At 33.8% G+C, this 19,569-nt stretch overlaps 2 protein-coding genes across 8 annotated transcripts in view; one reads left to right on the top strand and one right to left on the bottom strand.

Annotated features, from left to right (window-relative positions):
- pdm3 (pou domain motif 3) overlaps positions 1-19,569 on the bottom strand; it is a 189,258-nt gene that overhangs the window by 85,365 nt on the left and 84,324 nt on the right. For all 7 annotated transcript variants that reach the window (XM_069041023.1, XM_069041021.1, XM_069041025.1 and 4 more), the window contains one exon: positions 3,539-3,666. In XM_069041023.1, coding sequence (XP_068897124.1) covers positions 3,539-3,643 — 105 coding nt within the window. In that variant the 5' untranslated portion in view covers positions 3,644-3,666. Of the gene's footprint in view, positions 1-3,538; positions 3,667-19,569 lie in introns of those variants that run through there.
- The window catches only part of LOC138125600 (transcription factor HES-1-like), a 124,663-nt gene continuing 114,344 nt past the window's right edge, over positions 9,251-19,569 (top strand). The window contains exons 1-2 of the mRNA XM_069041030.1: positions 9,251-9,385; positions 9,953-10,421. Of these exons, the coding sequence (XP_068897131.1) occupies positions 10,347-10,421 (75 nt within the window). The 5' untranslated portion in view covers positions 9,251-9,385; positions 9,953-10,346. The remainder of the gene's footprint in view (positions 9,386-9,952; positions 10,422-19,569) is intronic.

The following is a 19,569-nucleotide window of genomic DNA, read 5'->3' as shown; positions in this document are numbered from 1 at the left end:
CAAAATTAGATTGTCAAAGTAAGCACACTCGCCGCTGCCAGACTGTGTTTTATAAACAGTTTATTTTTTCTTAGCAGGTTTGTGTCTCGTTTTTGCAAATTATTTAAGAATTGGAAGTGATTTTGAAAAACTCGTTCCCTGAAATATTTTCTTCGAAGGAGCTAAAGGTGCAGAATTGGATACATTACCAAAAAATCGTGGAAAAAATATAAAATAGAATCTGACAGCAAAAAATTAAGAAAAATGTATTTTGGCATATTTTCAAGCCAAGCGAAAATGTTAGAATAATATTCTTTGTTAAGAACAACGTGGCCAATTAAGAATTATTAATGTTAATAGATTTTCAAGAAATGTCGATCCGACGTTTTTACTTTTACTCATTAGGGAGAGAACACCTTACTTTTGACGAAAGGAAAACATCTGCTTTCTATTGATATATGTAGTAGAAACAGGAAATCCATTGAAACTGTATCATTCATAAGGGAATTTCTTGACAATTTTTCAGTTACCTATTACCAAAATTAAAGTCGGCTCTCGGGGGGTAAAAAAAGGACCTGTTGAGTAGGTACTAAGCACGAAGCACTAAGGAAGAAAAGGATGTCCTGAAATACCGAAAGAGTGTTCCAATAATTTGTGTTTTTATAATATTGTTTCTGAGTAATCTAAAATGTTTTAGATTATATTATAAAAAAAATTTCCACAGCATTAGGGAGAGTCTGAAAGAAATTATTTCATTATAAACAAGTTCAGCGATCGTGAATTTGAACAATAAATGGGCTGGCAAGAGGCCTAGCAAGTCCTATAGAAGTAAGGGTTTTTCTATGTTTATAAAAGTATTATTGCTTCTAATGGAGTTTTGTTAAAAAAAATTCCACGAATACAAAGAGAAAGCGCCCGCGAAAGATACTTAAGTATATAATTAACAACAGTTGTTTGAAGAATAAATTAATGCAATTTTTAAATATATGTAGTTAATTATTCCTAAATCATTTTGACCGCCTTTCATCGTTTAGCCATTCATCTTGATTATCAAATTTTAATTGATGATAAAAATTTCTTGACAATTTCTTTAATTTTTTAAATTTGTAAACTTTGGTACTAAGATGTTTCTTGAAACCTTCATGATAACAAATGTACAGTAGCCGGCAAAAAAGTTAGCCATCATTTAAATATCAGTGTCATTATAGCTATTTATGCAACGAGTTGCAAAATGAGCGTCTTTTTTGTACTAGACATGACAATTGGACCACGAGTGTCAACGAGTGGTCCAACATGTCGTGTGCAAAAAAATAGCCATTTTGCTACGAGTTTCATACAAGATTTTTTCTAATTTACTTACGAAAAGGACACATTCTAATTAAAATCCTGTTTAAATCTGCTATTTTAATAATTTTCCGGGATAATAATACTAATGTCACTTTTTAACACTAGTGATAATATAATGTCACTATTTTTATTGAATTTAAAGATATTTTTGAAAAAAAAAGACTTCAGCTCATTCTTTTGCAAATTGTTTATGCTGTACAGTTTTTATTAGGACTTATTATTGTGAGAAAATATTTTTCTTTAATAACACCCCGTAAGAAGGTAACACTGGATCGTATTTTAAATCGTATAACAGGAGTAACTTCCGGTTGTTGGTGGCTTGTCGTTGTTAATGCTATACCTATATCAGATATTTGTCAAATAAACCAACAAAACATATCCAGTTGCAGTGTTATAAATAACCGAATTAAAAAAATTGATCTCCCGGTACAATGAAATGTCACAACTATAGTCGGCGCGGCAACTCAATGCATTAGTAAACTGGTGTGATTTTCGAGGGATGGTTTTCTCTTGGTTACAAACGCTACAAACGCAACAACCTATCACGTGAACAGCTCGTGACTACTCCATTGGTTCGCCGCGCCAACTATAGAATATTCTAACTCTTCAAGATTTAGAGAAGAATCATTGACACAAACGAAATAATTTTGATTTTCTTAGCTCAGCAATCAATAAACATTTAAACCGAGAATAATTTGCTGCAAAATGTAAAGACTATTACATCTCACAGATAAATTTCCAATTCATAAAAACGTTGTTCCATTCGGAAACATTTTTTTCATTTTTTTAGACCAAACAACTTTTGTTGAATAATAATTTCACTGCAACAATTGAATTCATTGTTTAGTGATTGTCAATACATATTTGATTTTCGACCAAAATAGTTCAATACACGTTTCTGCTATTTTTTTTTCCAATTTTATAAATATATTCTGCTTTTAAAATTATAAGAATAAATCATCTCTAATATCTGTCCACAAGCTTAAAAAAGCGACAATAAGCTTAAGATCAGCTTCTAATGAGCTGGATACAGAAATGATTTGCCGCATCCTATACAATACATCCTTACTAATAAACGGATGCAAATCATGCTGCTCTCATCCCCTCCAAACATAGCCAATAATTTTGAAACCAAAGAATGGAGTCACTTAACTGTACAAAAATCAAATCAAATCGTAGATTGGTTCATACAAACGACAAGTTATAAATTGTTTCTCAAACTACAAGAAAATACGCCATGTCAACTAGATTCACAAAAATGTTTTGAGTTTCTTTTATAAGTATCGGGCGTTCAAATGAAATCCTGGGCTGAGTAGGCGTTGGAAAAATTAACGAATGACATTTGTTTATGTTTAATCGGGACATAATTGAACATGTTTGTTTTCAGCAAAGGATACCCTTAGATATTTGCTTCGAAAATAGGAATCCTTACGTTAATCTATTTTTGATGTAAATTTTAGGTTAGCTGTCAACATGCTCCAATTAATCTACGCTTTAAAAAAGCACAACAATTGACGGTTTCCAACGCCTTCCCAGCCCAGGATTTCATTTGAACGCGCGATATATTCGGTAACAATTATTGTATTTTAATTTAATAAAACTCTCAACCTAAAAACCTGTTAAGAACGTCTTTCTCATATATTATTTTAATAAATATGACGTCTCAATTGTTTCTTATTGGTTAGGTTCGAAATAAATTTGACATAACCTTAAAATTCATGTTCCATTCGTTCAACCAGTGTAAAAAATTATTCAATAATATTTTCGGTGATAAATAATGAGAAAAATATTGGGTGATTCAAAATGATTGTGGATAATATGGCAACTATGTACGAAAATGTACGTGGCAACTGTGTGGGTGGGATAGAGTTGACATTTATATGACATTTCATTAGCGTGCATTTGATTTTTTTATACCATTGCACATTGACTTGACAGTTTTCAAAGTTGCGCGACTATGAACTGTCAAAGAAATGTCAAGTCTACAGTTGCCATGTTTATCCACAATCATTTTGAATCACCCAATATATCTGATCGGTGGAAAAAGATCTAAATAGGAAAAATTGATTGTGGACAATAGAGAACGAATCGGAGAATTAAACACCATACGAATCAATCTACGACTTGACTTTCACTTTCCGCAGCCGACTCATCTCTCGACGCACTTGATGAATAGTAGGTGCACGATGTCACAAACAACAACACCACTTACCTCGTCTTTGATGCTCATGTTGGAAGGAGCCGGAGTTTGAAGGATCGGCGCCGCTGTTGGGCCTAACATATCGCCGCTGTCTTCTTCGACGCTCCCTTCTGCCATGTCAGCCTCGCATCCTGATTCGTCTGCACCAAACAAAAAAAGACCTGTCAGAGCCGCCGTAACTCGATACACCGAATTTGTTCCATTTAAATAATTGCATTAAAATAATTCCGAACGAGTTAGAACAGCTAAATGCGTTATTTTCGCCGTAATTATCACGTGACCCTCATCGAGCATCATTAATCACGGGATGTGACACTTTTCAGATATGGCCTCAACGAACAGGTATTGCTGCTTTTGTTCAATCGCAAACAATAATGACGCCGCGTTAAAATAATTGTTGCGGCATTAGCGCCCAAGATAAATTTCGAACTCGGCGAAGAATGGAAATGCAAACGAACGACGACCAAGAACTCTTCACCCCCGACCGAAATCTTCCAGCAAGCGAAACATGACGAACCGGATGAATAAATTAAGCACAAGTCAATGGTTTGCTAATTAGCCAAATTGTTCGAGCAAATCTCTTCAACTTATGTTAATTCCAGACGTGAGCAAAAGAACTGTGCACGTTCAAATTCGCACCTGAAGGTTTCTTCTGGCGTTTATTGGCGCCATAAATTCGTCGCATTAATGTGCCTCAATTAAATATTTTAACAACCGCTCAATAAATTTCCCAGACTTTTATATTTTTCCTTCATGGTTCCCACTTTCTGACCCAAGCGAGCCATTTTTAAACAATACATATAAGCGGACCCGGTGTGTATCCCTGCGGTACACCTCCTCAACTATTCGCCGAGTCACTCCATTACAATAAATTATTTATGCTTATCTAATAAATTAATAAAAAACAAATAACAGTCGCGGTTTTATGCTTTTCAACAAACGTAGGTGTCGGAGATGGTAATTATGATATCACGATTGTGTCAACAGTAATTCCGTTGCAACTTTCTGGAGCTATTGCAGATCTTCACAAGTTTTTATTGGGATCGTTGTTTGAATTCTTTGGGCAAGAATTTGTTTAAATTGGAATCTCAAACTGTGACGCGTGTTTGCAATTGCGTTAACAGACGACAGTTGATTCGGCTAAATTAGAATAGAGTCAAGAATGAATGGACAATGAGCGGGAAAATTTAGAAGAATGCAGTTGAAGTGCATTCGATGTGACGATGCACGAGAGTGTTATCTTTGTTCGGGAAATCGCATCGAGTATTAATAAAGTGACTTATCTCGGTTTAGGAATTCCTGTACAAAACGGAGGTCATGTTAATTAGTTGTACTGTTGGACTTAAATAATGAATGTGAAAATAATCTAGAATCTTAATACCGGCCATTAATAAGGCCGGGTGAAAAATCGTCGGTGTGTGAGCTTTGCTTGGAGCATAGTTTAAAAGGAAACCCTTATCTAAATCATTTTGATAAACATTTAAATAAATACGGAGCTCCTGAAAAGTGGAACTTCTCACGTAATAAAATTTGTTTTGATTAATATTAATGAGATTTTTTACGGTCACTTGAACATTTATTATACATCGGATTTAGGAAAATACACAGGTTTTGCTTATTTTAATTATCCCTGTACTTCGGTATTCCCAACGATTATCATAAGAACATTCTGTTTAGTAATTTATGCCGTGTGCGGTCTGAATTTAAAAGCTGTACCAACACGGTTCTGCCAATTAGCATTTCTAAGACAGTATACAGCGTGGCGGATAAAAACAACCAGGTGCTGACGCTCGCGCCAGTAACAAAACTGGCGAGAACACATACAGAGTGTCGACCCAGATCTCCAGGTTGCGTCACATCGAACAGAGATGGAATTTTAAAATGTGGGGTTTATCAACGTGAACGGCGTGCTTGAGCTAGGTCTGGTTCTAGAGACGTAAAGAGATTTTTCGCGAGTTTGCAACTAGGGCGCCGATTAATTAACAGAGACAATCTAGGAAATGCGACTCCTACACCTTCTCTCGGAGCGAGACGTGATTGGTGGGTTGGAATCAAAGACGTTTAGAAGTGGCGGATATGACCGAATTAACAAAAGAAACAGAAAGGAAACAAACTGCAAAAATCGTTTTAAAGCCAACGTGCTTTTAATACTTGGGTCTTTTTGAATGGAGACGCCATTTAAAGTTTGATTTCTATTTCTCTTTTACTAGGACAATCTAAATTCATCTTTAAAAAGTTACACCGAATGTGCAAGGAATTTTCATCTGAATCCTAATTTCTTCTTTTAGAATTTTCGTATTGCTCCTTATTAATTTGTTTACCTCGTATTGGATCTGTAGATCCAAAAACAGTCCATAGCCGAAGAATCTAAGGTGGAACTAGACAGCTCTAATCTTTGTGCTTGAAGAACTTCCTCAGAGGCACGTGAATTACATATTAGGTCTGGTAATCTTCAAGCAATTTAAAATGTTAGTGAGAAATTAAAGAGAACGTTTCTGTACAGTGTCCAAAGAATATGCAAGTTTGAGATTTTCGAATTTTTGAATCGAAGAGGATTCCCAGTTACAGAAAACAATAGATAACTTGGAAATTGATGAGGAAGAGGATGAGGAAGAGATATTGCACTGTCTGTTTAAAACAGTTTCTTCTTTCCTAAATTTGAAAGGCTTGATCTATTATGTCTTCTCATTTTGTGTTTTAAGATGGCAAATGTTCTCTTAATTATGTGGGAGTACGTAAGGTAGAATGATTTCCGTCTGAATTTGCAAATGAACGTTTTTGGTTAAAATTGGAAAAATAAAAAAAATAAAAATATTGGCAACAAAAGGAATTAATGCTTCCAAATTTTAAGAAAATATGGGTAGTCACAAAATAATAACATTTTGAGTTAGTTACTTAGAACATTTATCTATACAATTATAACCAGCGTTCAAAAATGTGTTGTTTCGCTCTCTTCGACAAACAGAACATGTCGTTTTAAGTTAGTAGGTATATCCTTTGATATTTTCTTCAGTACATAACCTCAATTTAGTCATGATATTGTTGTTAAATGAAAATTATTATAAAGCGAGGAAAACTCTCGTTGGTTAGTTCTAAAATGAACAGTTTCGTACACGAGAAATAATCCACAACACTGATTGGTGGCTAGATAAGTGACGTTTGACATCAATGATTTGACAGCTAATAAGCTACGCCATACGTTCGCGGAAACAAACGCATTTTTGTTCTTTGTTCTTTTTAGAAAAGAAAACAAAGAGACATTTTTAGATGGAGAATTTGCAATCAACATTGTTACGTAAAAGGTAATGTACATTAATTAACATTTAAAATACAAAGATGCATCATTAAATTAATTCATTTTTATTATATCCATTTGCTCATTAACATTTTGCATTAACTATTCAAGGTGTTATTCAGGATAAAATTCAAATTCTTGCTAATATTATAATTCGAGAAAAGTGTTAGTCATTCCATCTCTACTTTTGGCTAATGTTGGTGTGATACAACCAAGTGACTATAAATGATTGAGGCATATTCAGTGGGTTGGCATACCTGAGTAATTGGTAACTTTCGTCAACGTGTCATCTCTTGATTCATTTCTTAAGTTTATTATTATTATGAATAATCGACATTGCAAATAAATGTTACACAGTATTGGTGAAAACATGTTTTATTAACGTGAATTAGTTTTCATTTTGCAATGTGCTTCGAAAATAAACCATTCCATTAAAAAATAAACTGTGATAAGAATTTTTTCACAACAAAAAAACATCACAAACATTTTTATAGTCACTTGATACTAGGAGAAATTGATGATGTTAGAAATTCTGGGTGGTCAATGCAGATAGAGAATAAGAGATTATTATTTTGACCCTAATTTTCAATCTTGAAATATTTGTTGGTACATACTAAGAACACCATATGGTAGTACATACCACTTAACAATCCTTTTTTCCTAAATCTTCACAGCATTTTGTATCATTAAATAATAAATTAACCAGTAATGAACCACATTTTTTTGTGTTTTGTTCATTCTGTACCATGGTATTCCCAGTGTTTGGTACGTGTTCACATTCATAGTTCAAACTTGACTAATTCAATGAATAGTAAATATCGGTGCTATAAAAATAACCCGAGAATAAGACTTCAATAATTCAAACGTATTTACTTAATAGAAAGTTGCAAACTATGTATGCCTCCTTGCCTGGAGCTTGTTGTATTCTCAGAAAATAGATATTTGTAAATCTCTTGTAAAATTTGAATGCATCATCCGTTTTTACACGTAATGCATTTTAGAACGTCACTTTTTATTACTGTAACAGTGCATTGCAGTTCAACGGTGACACTAAGCTGGTCTAAATATCAATGAGATGTGACAAAAGAGAATGAGCTTACACCTCTGATTTTTAAAAAACATCACACAATTAAATTATTAAAAAACACATTTAAAATTTGCGAGTTTTTAAAGTCTAGTATCAATACTGCGAACCTGAAAAACAAAATGCTTTGGCCCTAATTATCTACTATTATAGTTACGAAATTGACATCTACAAAGAATTAAATATTGTTGCGATTGTGAATTTGTGGATCGTTGTAAATGTTAGAGAAAAAAACTTCTCGTTCGGAAAATTCTTCCAATTTATCAGTGCAAATTAAAAGAAGTTATAGAACGTTTTGAGCTGTGACAAAACGGAAATAATCATTTTGTCAATTTTTTACAGCACTTGTCAATCTACTGAATTAAAGATATTAATTACCTATTTTGTCAAACTGTAAGAACTAGTCAACAATTAGGTGTTAATAACGTCCGGAGTTCTTCAGGGATTTGTTCTCAACCCCATACTTTTCTCTGCCACAATAAACCCACAACATTTTGAAGATTATCTTTATCTTAATGACATTCAGATACTCTATTTGTTAGATTTAACAAACTAATCTTAAGTTCTACGACTTGTGGTGGTAATAATAAATTTAGATTTCAACTAAATGGATGTTTTGTCATGCTTTACTTCTGACAGCGTTGAACGTTGATTCTTTTAAAACCACTACCATTTATCAACAATTGTTAAACTGTATTCCAAATAAAAACAGAAAACCATAAGTTCGTATGAATTTACTTTTAAACAAAAAGTGCTGATAATAATTTTTGTTTCCTAATTTATATTAAAAATCCTCCAATTTTTACGAAGATTTGGGAGTACATATATATTTTCTGCGTTAAACATGAATTTGCAACAAAAACGCATGGGAGATTCGTTTTATAACATTAAAAATAAAATCATGAAGAACATGAATATAACCTCACTTATTTAATAAAAGTGAATTTCGCAGCGTGGGATAGGTATTCTAACTTAAAATATATTCGCAATTTATTAATAACGTAGCAGTAAACTAACCCCGTCCGTATTAATTAATTTAAACAATAATTCTGTTAAAATGTGAAATTTGTTTATGATTTCTATTGAAGTAGATCAATGTAGATTGCTCTCTTTTTTATTTCGCACAAAAAGAGCAGTTACAGGTAGTAATGAGCTCATATTGTTTCAGATTTATTGTTACGTCAGTTCAACCAAATATTTTGACGTACCATAATAGGATTTAATGATAAATAACAATAATTAATAAAATCGTTATGGAATTCTTCACGTGTTTACTTCAATGGAAATTACGCCAAGCCAAGACTTTCATTTTTTGTGGTTGGTAATAAATAATTACTGTTCTATTAACTGTCATTATTTTAAAATTTGTTCCAAATCTAATCTAGACAAATTATAAATTATTTAGTGTTTACACTGGAGACTGGAGTAATTTGTGTCGTCACGATTTCCTTTAATTATTTGCGCCCAACATATTTAAATAGTAAGTATTATTGTGCCCGTAACAGGTTTATGCTAAAATGTCCGAACGAATTAGGTTAGGTTTAGTTGATTCATTGTTTTTATCCGTCAATCTCGTTTTGCGTAAGGTGTGAAGAGCTGTAACACAAAGTAATTGTATTACTACGAGAGTATTCTGTTTAGATTCTTAGATTTCACCCTAAAATAATTTCGCACCTATTAACGGGGTTCAACGGACCCGAACAGCGTCAAGTATCCCTTTCATGTCGTGTGTCAACATCTGAATGGGGCCCCGCCAGCCGAAAGAAATGGTCAAACAGTCTGGTTCGTTCGAAAAAGTAACGGCCCCGCTCACCTTGCCAGCACCCTGACAATGGTCCCGTAAAAAACGTCGGTTAATTAATCTGGAAGAATTAGAATAATCCTTTCAGTCCTGGGAACAAAACCGTCCGCGTGTGCGTTGTAAATTCCACCCCGTCCGATAATTGCGGCAATTCGAAGTAACGGCGCTTTTATGCGTCCACGTAATCGCCCCAGACACCCCCTGCAAATTAACCCTTGGCTCATAGCTTCTTTATTATTCTTTCAGGAGCGGAGCGCGTGCCGCCGTCCTCGAGACCATGCGTGACCCCCGACAATAGCGGCCAGATTTGGTGGATGGGCTTTTAAATGGGACCCCCTGGGTTTTTTCACGTCGTACCAGCCTCCCTCGTTCTTACATAATTGATCCAGTCTGCCGCTTATAAAATTAAGTCGGACGTGTTGCAGGGCCGGACCGTGGGGAATTATCGCGATACCGTTTTGTGACTTTAAAGAGGCACGTTTACGTTTTACGACCTCGCCGATAAATCAGTGGCAACGTGTTTTATTAATATGCATCGGTGGGTGGGGTCATGCTAATGCAATTAAGAACAGGCACAAGAGCGCTGGGTGAGTGACCGGCACACATTGCCCGACTTGCGGATCCTCGGACCCATCCGCAGATGAAATGGGCGAGATCGATGGGGTCACAAGTGAGAAGAAAAGCGTTTCGGGGGCTCGACGCGATCGCTTCTCAGGTGAGTGAGTCGCGACAGGAATGTGGGGCCACCTACGGGTTGGGGCCCCCGGCCCTGTATCTCGTTATTTAAAGCGATAATGGATTAAAGTCTGCTGTCATCAAATTAAACGATGTTAATTTCGTTAAAGCGGTGGTATACAGAATGATCCGCTCAAACTTTTACTCGAATAGAACTAGATGCTCCGAAAGGGAACTAGTCTCGACGCGGTGGACTGTAACGAGATTAATAATTAACACTTTTTCAATCTCGCCCACGTCCATCGCATTTTATCTTAAAGTGCTAATCTCTCGGTTTGCCATTAACGTTGCACAATCATATTGAAAACGTTAACGAGGATTAGAACTAAACTACCCAGCTAAGACACAAAAACAATTACATTTTTTCAAAAAACCGCAAAAATAAAAGTGCTGCAATGCAATCTTCAAGAGATTATGTAGTGTATTTCACAACCAACAACGAGCTAACAGGTTCTGTCATTTCATTCTTAAAATAGTCCAAACAAACTCTGTAGGGGATAGGTCTGGAGACAAAAAAGGCCAAAGCAACGCGGTATCTTCGCCGAACTAGGAGTAGGTATTTTACAACGGGAGCCACATGTTTTTGACATTGTCCTATTAGAGGAGACCAGAAGTAAAACTGAATTTTTAAAAGATGAATTTTCAATAATGTCTCATTTGTCTATCGTAGACCAAGATGCAAATGGGAATGAGATTCAAAAGATACGAATAAAAATAATTCTTGAAGAAGAGGCTTTTGGACCAAAACATTGTCTTCTTTTGCTTTTTTTTTCTGATTTTTACCTTTAGAAGCAAGTTTTTTCGTTAGATGAATTATTCTTGATGATGGTTTTACAATCTTCACACCAATTATATCAACATGGCGAAATGGTAGTGAAAACCAGTCCCAGGTCAAAAATTTTCTGTAAGAAAATAACAGGCTGCTGTCCATCACTTTACTTTGTTTGGACTCAATAGTGACTTGCAGTGTCAATTTTATACAGGGTGTTAAAAAAAATGCCGCACTAAAATTATTGTACGGTGTTCAGAAGCATTTGGTAGGTGAGGGAAAAATATTGAACAAATTCTTGGTCTTCCTTTTCTTGCACAATGGGAGTTTTTGTAAAGATCTTTAAACGTTGTTAGTTGTAATTATTATTACTAAATAACAACCAAAATGCAAATAAAGAATGCAAAATAGAAGGGGGATTAAATAATTTTTAACCCAATCTCTGTGGTCTTTAATATTATCTTAAAAAAAAATTGTTTTATATTGTTGAATTTTAACCGGTCTAACTTCTTTCAAATGTTCTAAATTCTTTTAAAGTAGTAAAAATGTAGGAAAAAACTAAAGAAAAGGAACAAAATGGAGGTGTTGTTTATCCTTCACGAATTAAACCGTCCAATTATAACGTGGGGTGGCGGATATAATTATGATTCTTAAATTAATGTTTTGTGTCGTGATCCCGAAGTAGCCGAAAAATAAAAAGGTAAAGAATCAATTTTAAAATAACTATTTATAGCAAGAGTGAGGAAGCCAACGCTTTCGTTCACGCGAATTGCGTGTTCGTCCACGAAGCGGAGCTGAGTGTACGATGCAATTCAAGTGAACGAAAGCAGCCTTACTCTCTAGTGCTGTATTTGGTTTTGTTAGATACCTCCTTAGAAAGTGAGTTTGTACCTTTTTATTCAAAATTTTAAATAAAAATGCATCACATTTTTGGACGGATCTGTTGCTATGGAAAAAAATAAAACATAAAATACAAAATAAACAAAATTCTGTAACGTCAATAAAGTGGTTGTGTGCAAGTTGTGGAAATGGATAATGAAGGGGTTATATGTTCCTGATGATGTCCTGGAAGAGGCAAGTGCCGCGAGGTACCAAATGTTGCAAAAAAAAAAAATCAAAATTACGTTATCAGAAAGAACTGGAAAAATGAATGGAAACCAATGAGTGGAGGACAGTGAGCGAAAGTGAAGTGAACGAAAGAGAAACCTTCACTCGCTGGTAATTTTGGATATTATGTACTCGTAGACTCATTTTCTAGGGAGATATGGAGGAAATTAATATTTTGTGTTTCGTGATCCCGAAGTAGCCGAAAAATAACAAGGTGAATCAATTACAAAATGGTTTTTTATTCAATTATCCAACAACTAACAAAAGGATGATATAACACACCAACAAAATGGATAAAGCTGTTCAATTGGGCATTCAGAATAGATAGACAAAGTTTCTGAAAAATTACAAAGAATGAAAGAAGCGGAGCCATTTGTGATTAATTTTTCTTTAAATGAAGCAAACTTAGCAAAGTTCTAGAAATGTGTGTTTCGGACATTAATCACTGACATTTTTGTCCAGTTTATGTAAAAAAAATATATTAATTCTTGAAAAGCTAACTGACCTTATTTGATTTTTCTCTGCACCCTGAAAATTGAAAAAAAAAGCAGAGTTGTTAAGCGCTTTCTCTTGTAAGACTAATCAAGAATATGAATATTTATCAATTCACTTCATCACTTCTTACTTACGCAATTTTCTAGAACTTAATAAAATCCTGTAGTTTTTTAATTAAACAATTGTCTATTCTAGCTGACGAATTAAAAGGAAACCGTTTTTATGGACATACTAAGAACAGTTGTCAAAACAATTTTGAAACCTGTTATAGATATATTAAACAGTAAAAACATGGTTCAACAAGTTTTAAATATTTTAAAAAATTCCAAACAGTTGCGAATTTGAAAAATGGCAAAATTTGGAAACTACAGAAGCGTAGTTTTTGATCGGAAAGTGGAAAAAATTCAGAAACGTAGATATCCGAGTGTGATGTTTCAGTTTAAAGTGAACCAGCCTTTCAACTTTTTCGAAATAAAACAATTCCGCTGGATTTTTCGCTATTACCCAAAGTATATAATTAAGATTAGTAGCTAATAACATCTCGGTCTCGGCGATAATTTAAATGATTGTAATTGAACGATGATAATGGAACGAGTCTGTTGAGTTTTTTCTCCCGGTGTTCAACCACTCCACCTGATAATTTGATCCAATACGGTGGTTAATGTGCTTTTGGAACAAGTTTTACTAACAGATTTTAACAATAACTCCCGCGGAATGTCCTGTAATTTCCAGGGGGCTTTAATAAATGACTTTAATGTTATAAATACGCAATAATAAGGGGCTCGGAGCAGGAACCCGCAGGACGAGTCTGTGTAATTACGCTGAAATGTCGAACAGATATTTTTCTCGTACCTTTAATTGTGATTATATATTGCATGATTTACAAGTATATTGCATGTAAATAGTTTCGTTTTGTATCGTTTAAGCTCCCCTATCTGTTGGAATTTATTAAATTTCAATCGTCGCGTTCGAGCTTCGTTATTATAAATCGCAATTTATATCGGCAGTCGGTGTCAAATTTATGTCGCATACCTGATTGACAAGGGCCGTATGTTATCTCGTACATTAATTACTTGGGTGTAACTTAATTTACAATTATAGCAGCACCAACCCAAGACAAAGCACTTTCATTATTGTTGCTTATGTCTCACGTATCCTGTTCGATAAATCGCCGACTTGGTTCTATTTTCGATCGCTTTTGAAGTCCGATCGATTGAAAGAAAGCCATATGGTCGGGATTTTTAACGCCGGGGCTGAAACTGCACTCACCGACAGCTGAAATAAGTTTGCGAACGCCTCTGAAGGTGATGCGAGGATTAGCCGGTCGGGAAACTTCTTTTTTTGGAGTTTTTCGCCAACAGAAAATTTTTAAAACTCCTTCAAAAAATGTTGCAAAAATCGCCGAACAAGGTTACGGAACGAGAATGGAAATTATTTATGTATGGGGGTCGTTGGGAAAGTTTGCGACCTGGGAAGTTGGCCCTACTCACGGAAAAGATTACAGTTTCTATATTATTACTTTTTGATTTTTTTTTTAAATTTGGGAATAGATGGAAGTCAGGGGGAGATAAATCAGGTGATTCAACCTGACTTCTATGTTTTTCCAAATTTTAAATTGAGATGACCTGACCTGAACCCTCAATAATTTGAGTAATTTATGACAGCAATGGGTCGACCCAAGCGTTCCAACCCTCATAAAAGTATTAGTACGTTATAAAAACCTGCGTAAGTCGTTCCAAATATCGTTTTTTACTATTATAGTTATGGTAATATTAAAATAATATAGTAATAATAAAAAAAGCAGTAGGTATCGAATATGCGTTAAATTATTTCAGGATCTTTTGTAGCTTACAAATAAAATAATGGAGTACTTTCACACCTGCTGAAAAGAAGTAGATTGCTTTTTGAAGAATTCAATTTGGTAGCCATACCGACAAAACACCGAACAATGTTTTTGTTACAATAATTGCAGATCAAACATTATTGTTTACTAAATTGTTCACATTTTGTGGATTTTAATTAACTGTATTGCCTAAAAGTGTACAAAAAATGTCATTTCAAAAATGATCAATCGATTGTTCCAAGTTTGCCATGGTACATTTCAAATAGTGACTTTGTTGAGAAAAATCCATGAATATTTTTCAACTAAAATTATCCTTGGAAAATTGAATTTTTTGACAGGTCCATCCAAACCTAAATAAAAATATTTTGAAGCCTCTGATAAAAAAAGTACATACATAGATAAATACAGCATAAAAAGCTTTGTCGAAACAAGTAATATTTTTTTCTCTTTGAAACATATTTTATTGTGGTCGAGTCAACAACAGCCGACCTAACTTCCATTTGGAACAGACAACATGGAAATATGTATAAAAGAATCACTCAAATTACATCCATAAAACTTGTTTTAGAAATTAGTAATAGGAGCAACCACCATGGCGGTTACCAAAGCTCCCTTTGAGTATATTTCTAATTCCTAATTATTTACTGCATAAAATCAATTCAACTGATCCGATACCTCTATAATTTAACTTTCAGCACTTATTCTGTCAAATGATATTAGAAATTACTTTAGAACGAGATTATTTCCTTTGATGGTAACACTGCCTCACTAAAAATCTCAAAAATTCCCTAACATAGCAAATAGTTTCCCAGCTTCCTCTGCTCGTCTTAATAATATTGAAATTTTGTATCCGCAAGCAGCTTACAACTCATCAAAGTAGCTTAGATACTTGCGCAAACTATTTTTCTAATTTTCCAAACAACTGAATTTGTTCCTAACCAAATTAGGCTGAAAGCGATCCTCTCTCCTGGAAGTTGCAGCTACCGAAAACGAACATTTCTTTTGCCAGTTTGAAATGTCCCAAATTGCTTGAAATGTTGTAAAATCCAAGATTTTTTGAGTAGAAGGAATTAGTAACAAATGTTGAATGGAGTTAGGTATTTTGATGAAGAAAAGTAGCACCTCAGGCTAAAATAATGCAACTGCCATCTGGTGTAGCGAATTTTTTGTTAGCCCCTCGACGAAATGAGTCATTTAATCTGAACGGCTTTCCCAATTACAGAATCCAGTTACTTACTCCAATTTCTTTGAAAGAGCTTGTTTGGCGAGCGAAAAAATTAATCAACGATAAACAAGCGCCAAAGACATTGTCAATAAAACAAACAGGCCGAACTGGGCCGGGGCAAAATTAAATAAATTTGGAACATAAATAATTCCCAACTCCAACTTCCGAACAAACTCGATAATGGCGATGAATGTTAAATAACGAACGTTATCACAACACCTCCGTAAAAATTCGCCGCTCTTCTGCACGTGAATTCCATCCCAAAATCGCGGTGGATTTTAAAAAATAACATTAATTAAACCGGCGCTCGATTTTCAAAACAACGGAGATTTTTTAAAAACACCACCTGCAAATGCGAAACAAAAACAATTAGGAAAAAAGCCCCGAAATTCGCCTCCGATATCGATAACAATTATCGGGCGCAAAATAAACGTACACAACAATAAGGCAACCTTTACGGAAAACTGCACCGGTTCAATTGGAGCTTTCAGGAATGTGAAAGTTCGAGAAAAGTTTTGAAATAAAAGTCGTGTAAAATAAAGTTGGAGATATGTCGGAGCGTGCGCTTTGACCCACTGAAAAGAAATGCGATAGGCGCGACGGAATCCGGACTTTTCCCCCAAAGCTCGCCAGCTTTGTTCGCATCGCGAAGGGGAGGTGAAAGTCGTGCTTTCGGAGATGGTGCACTTTCCGAATTAATAATGCAGACGGAGGAATTGTGTCACGAGTGGGTGAAAAACTGGACGGACTGATTTGGCGTCCTGAAAAATCGCTTCTAATTAATACGTCTGTTTAATCAGCAGTTAGCACGCTGGAACGGGGTGCTATGAATAGATCAGTAACATAATTAGCCCTTATTCACGAATAATCAATATTCTCTTTTAATTAGTTGAAGTGATGTTGAAGGTGCTAATTTTTCATAGTAGGTAGGTTGGTAGGTAGCTTGTTATTTATAGTCCTTCGCATTTTACCCGAAGCTACGGCTGCCTAAGCTTTTAAAAAATATAAGGAAGTGAACGTTGATTTTTATATTAGTGAAATGAAAAACAAGAAGATATTCTGAAATAGGATATAACAGATTAATACTTAATTTAAAAGAAAGCATTTCCGATTGTGATTTGTTTTATTGACATGTAAACACCATTCAGGTTGTTTTAGCATTACGGGAGGCTATGATTTATTTTTTTAACGTTGGACACATTGTTTCTGTAAATAAAGTGCCTGACATGTGGACCTATCAAAATGAACATAACATGTTGCTGAATTTCCCGCAATATCTGAGTATTCTTCTATTGCAAACTAGTAAAACTGACAACAATGCACTACACATTGACGCTATTTATAACCTCAAACTTAGAAAAACATAACCCAATTCAACAGCTTTACTATTAAATTAAATGCAAAATTTCCATGGCCTCCCATTATGTCAAAACAACGTGAATGCATTTTAAGGTCCATATCGGCAATTAACCAATTTAAATTTTGATTTGCTCATGTACGAAGTTTAAAATAGGTATATTTCTATAGCAACAGAGGATATAAAAATAAAAATGAAGTTTCTGGGCTATAAAAACGATCAAAAGTCTTTTTGAAGCTCTGTTACAATACTTATAAAGTAAAGTTATGTATATTTTGTGATAGAAACAAGTTAAGAATCAATTATTATTGTGAGAATAATGCACAAAATGTTAAATGAAAAGGAAAGAAGTTCCAATAAAAATAAAAATTACGAGTAAGCGATGCATCGAAAATTGCAAGGATTTATGAATAGCATCAAGTTAAGAAAATATCATCATAATCCTTCAATCATCGCTCTCTTTCTGTATCTGTCAATATTCAGAAATTAAATCTTACAAAAAAAAGGCGTTAACATTTTTTAATGGAATTAAAATGCTTTTTGGTTTTGTATTTTTTTTAAATAAGAATTCTGGATTTGTGATACAAATTATGTTTGCATTTATTTCATTTATTTACTTACATTTATGTTTTTAGATGAGAAATCAGACGTGAAAAAATATCTGAACAAAAAAAATATAAAGCTGATGTAGAATACACAGATTTTGTCATGTCAAATAAGAAAAATGTAGAAAAATGCTGATTTTAACACTTTATCACTTAAGAACCGTGGTAGCTCGTAGGTCAAAAAGAAATTAATGATAAACTATGTTAATTAAATCAATGTATTATGAGATAGGTATAATCAATAATATTTTATTGTCTTTTGATAATTTGTTGTTTGAAGAATGCACACTCCTTGAAATTTAAATTTTTGCTTTGCGTCAAACTAAGAAAAAAATTAATTTCAAATTAGGTTCCTTGAAAAGCGCAATATGAAAAACAAATGGTACTGCGATCTTCAAAACCTGTTTACTAAACAATACAGAACTGTAATAAACGTTGTCATGGTGTACGACAATTTTTAAGTGCATTTTTGTTATGTTTGTTATGTAATATAATAATGAAAATGGATTTTTGCAGGAAAAAAAATGTTTTAAAATTTTCAAAAGAAAACATGTTTACAAAAACAAAATTCTATTTAAAATATAAAAAATACATATTTGTGTCAGTGTCCTCCAAATTATCATAATCTAATCTCGTCTGGTTCCCAAAAATTTTTCCATGTACATATATTCATTTAATTCCAGAGAAAATAAACATTTTTTTAAATAAAATTCCTAGAAATAATTGACAATCCGACGTAAGTATTGTCATAATATAGTAAAATTGTTGTTCAGTTTTGGTTGTTCAAAAAATGAATCTTCAAATGGAAATTCGCAGGTTGTTTACATTTTCAGTATGTATTTTGAATTTTTTTTTTGTCTTCCAAATATCTGGAATAAACATTTTGATTTTCTTCATTTACGTTCTGAAAAAGTTCTCAATGGAATGATAATATTGTGTCACTGTGATTTTTTTTTCACATTTTATAGTGGCGGTACAGGGTCCACTTGAAAAAATAAAATCTTGACACCCAGCTACTACCACAGTATGTTGACTATGTATACGAAAAAAATTAAAATAGTAGAATTTACCGCTATAAAATCTGTTTTTAGGCACCCTTCATGAAAAAGGTAATTTTACGTACTCCCAAGCGGATGCATAATAAGAAAATGAACGTTCATATAATCGATAGCAACAGCGTGATGAAGAAATGTGTAATACAACAACGAAAGTGATGATGATGAATAAATGTCTAATACGCCGCCCGACATTGCAATAATTGTCTTGTCACCATAAGTTATGTAAATAAGTAATTGTATTGCAAATAGTAAATTTCTTGTTTTGTTGGCAAGCTGATAAAAAATACATACTATAAAAAAATGTTAATATGTATTAATAAATGTATCTACATATTTGAAAAAAAGTAGATATGTACAAAATAAATTTGTTATTTTCAAATGATGTCTTTTGCTGTGTAATTCGTGCTGCGGCCGCCTAAAAAATGTAATGTGCACCTCGGCCAAAAAGTGCCTCGGCTAGAAAACCCAGACTCTGACGAAAAAGATGCACTTTTTGGACTTGATACACAAATAACTATTTTAGAACCATCAGGTCTAGAATTAAAAAAAAAAATAATAAGAGACAAATAAAAATTGTAGATTTTTCAATAATTATTATACTTATGCCAAAATAAAAGTTTTAATATTGTTGACTTACGCATTCAGTATGGAATAATATATTTTTTTTAA

This window comes from Tenebrio molitor, chromosome 3 (genome assembly GCF_963966145.1).
Source record: "Tenebrio molitor chromosome 3, icTenMoli1.1, whole genome shotgun sequence".
NCBI lineage: Eukaryota > Metazoa > Arthropoda > Insecta > Coleoptera > Tenebrionidae > Tenebrio > Tenebrio molitor.
This window is presented reverse-complemented; position numbering and strand designations above follow the sequence as displayed.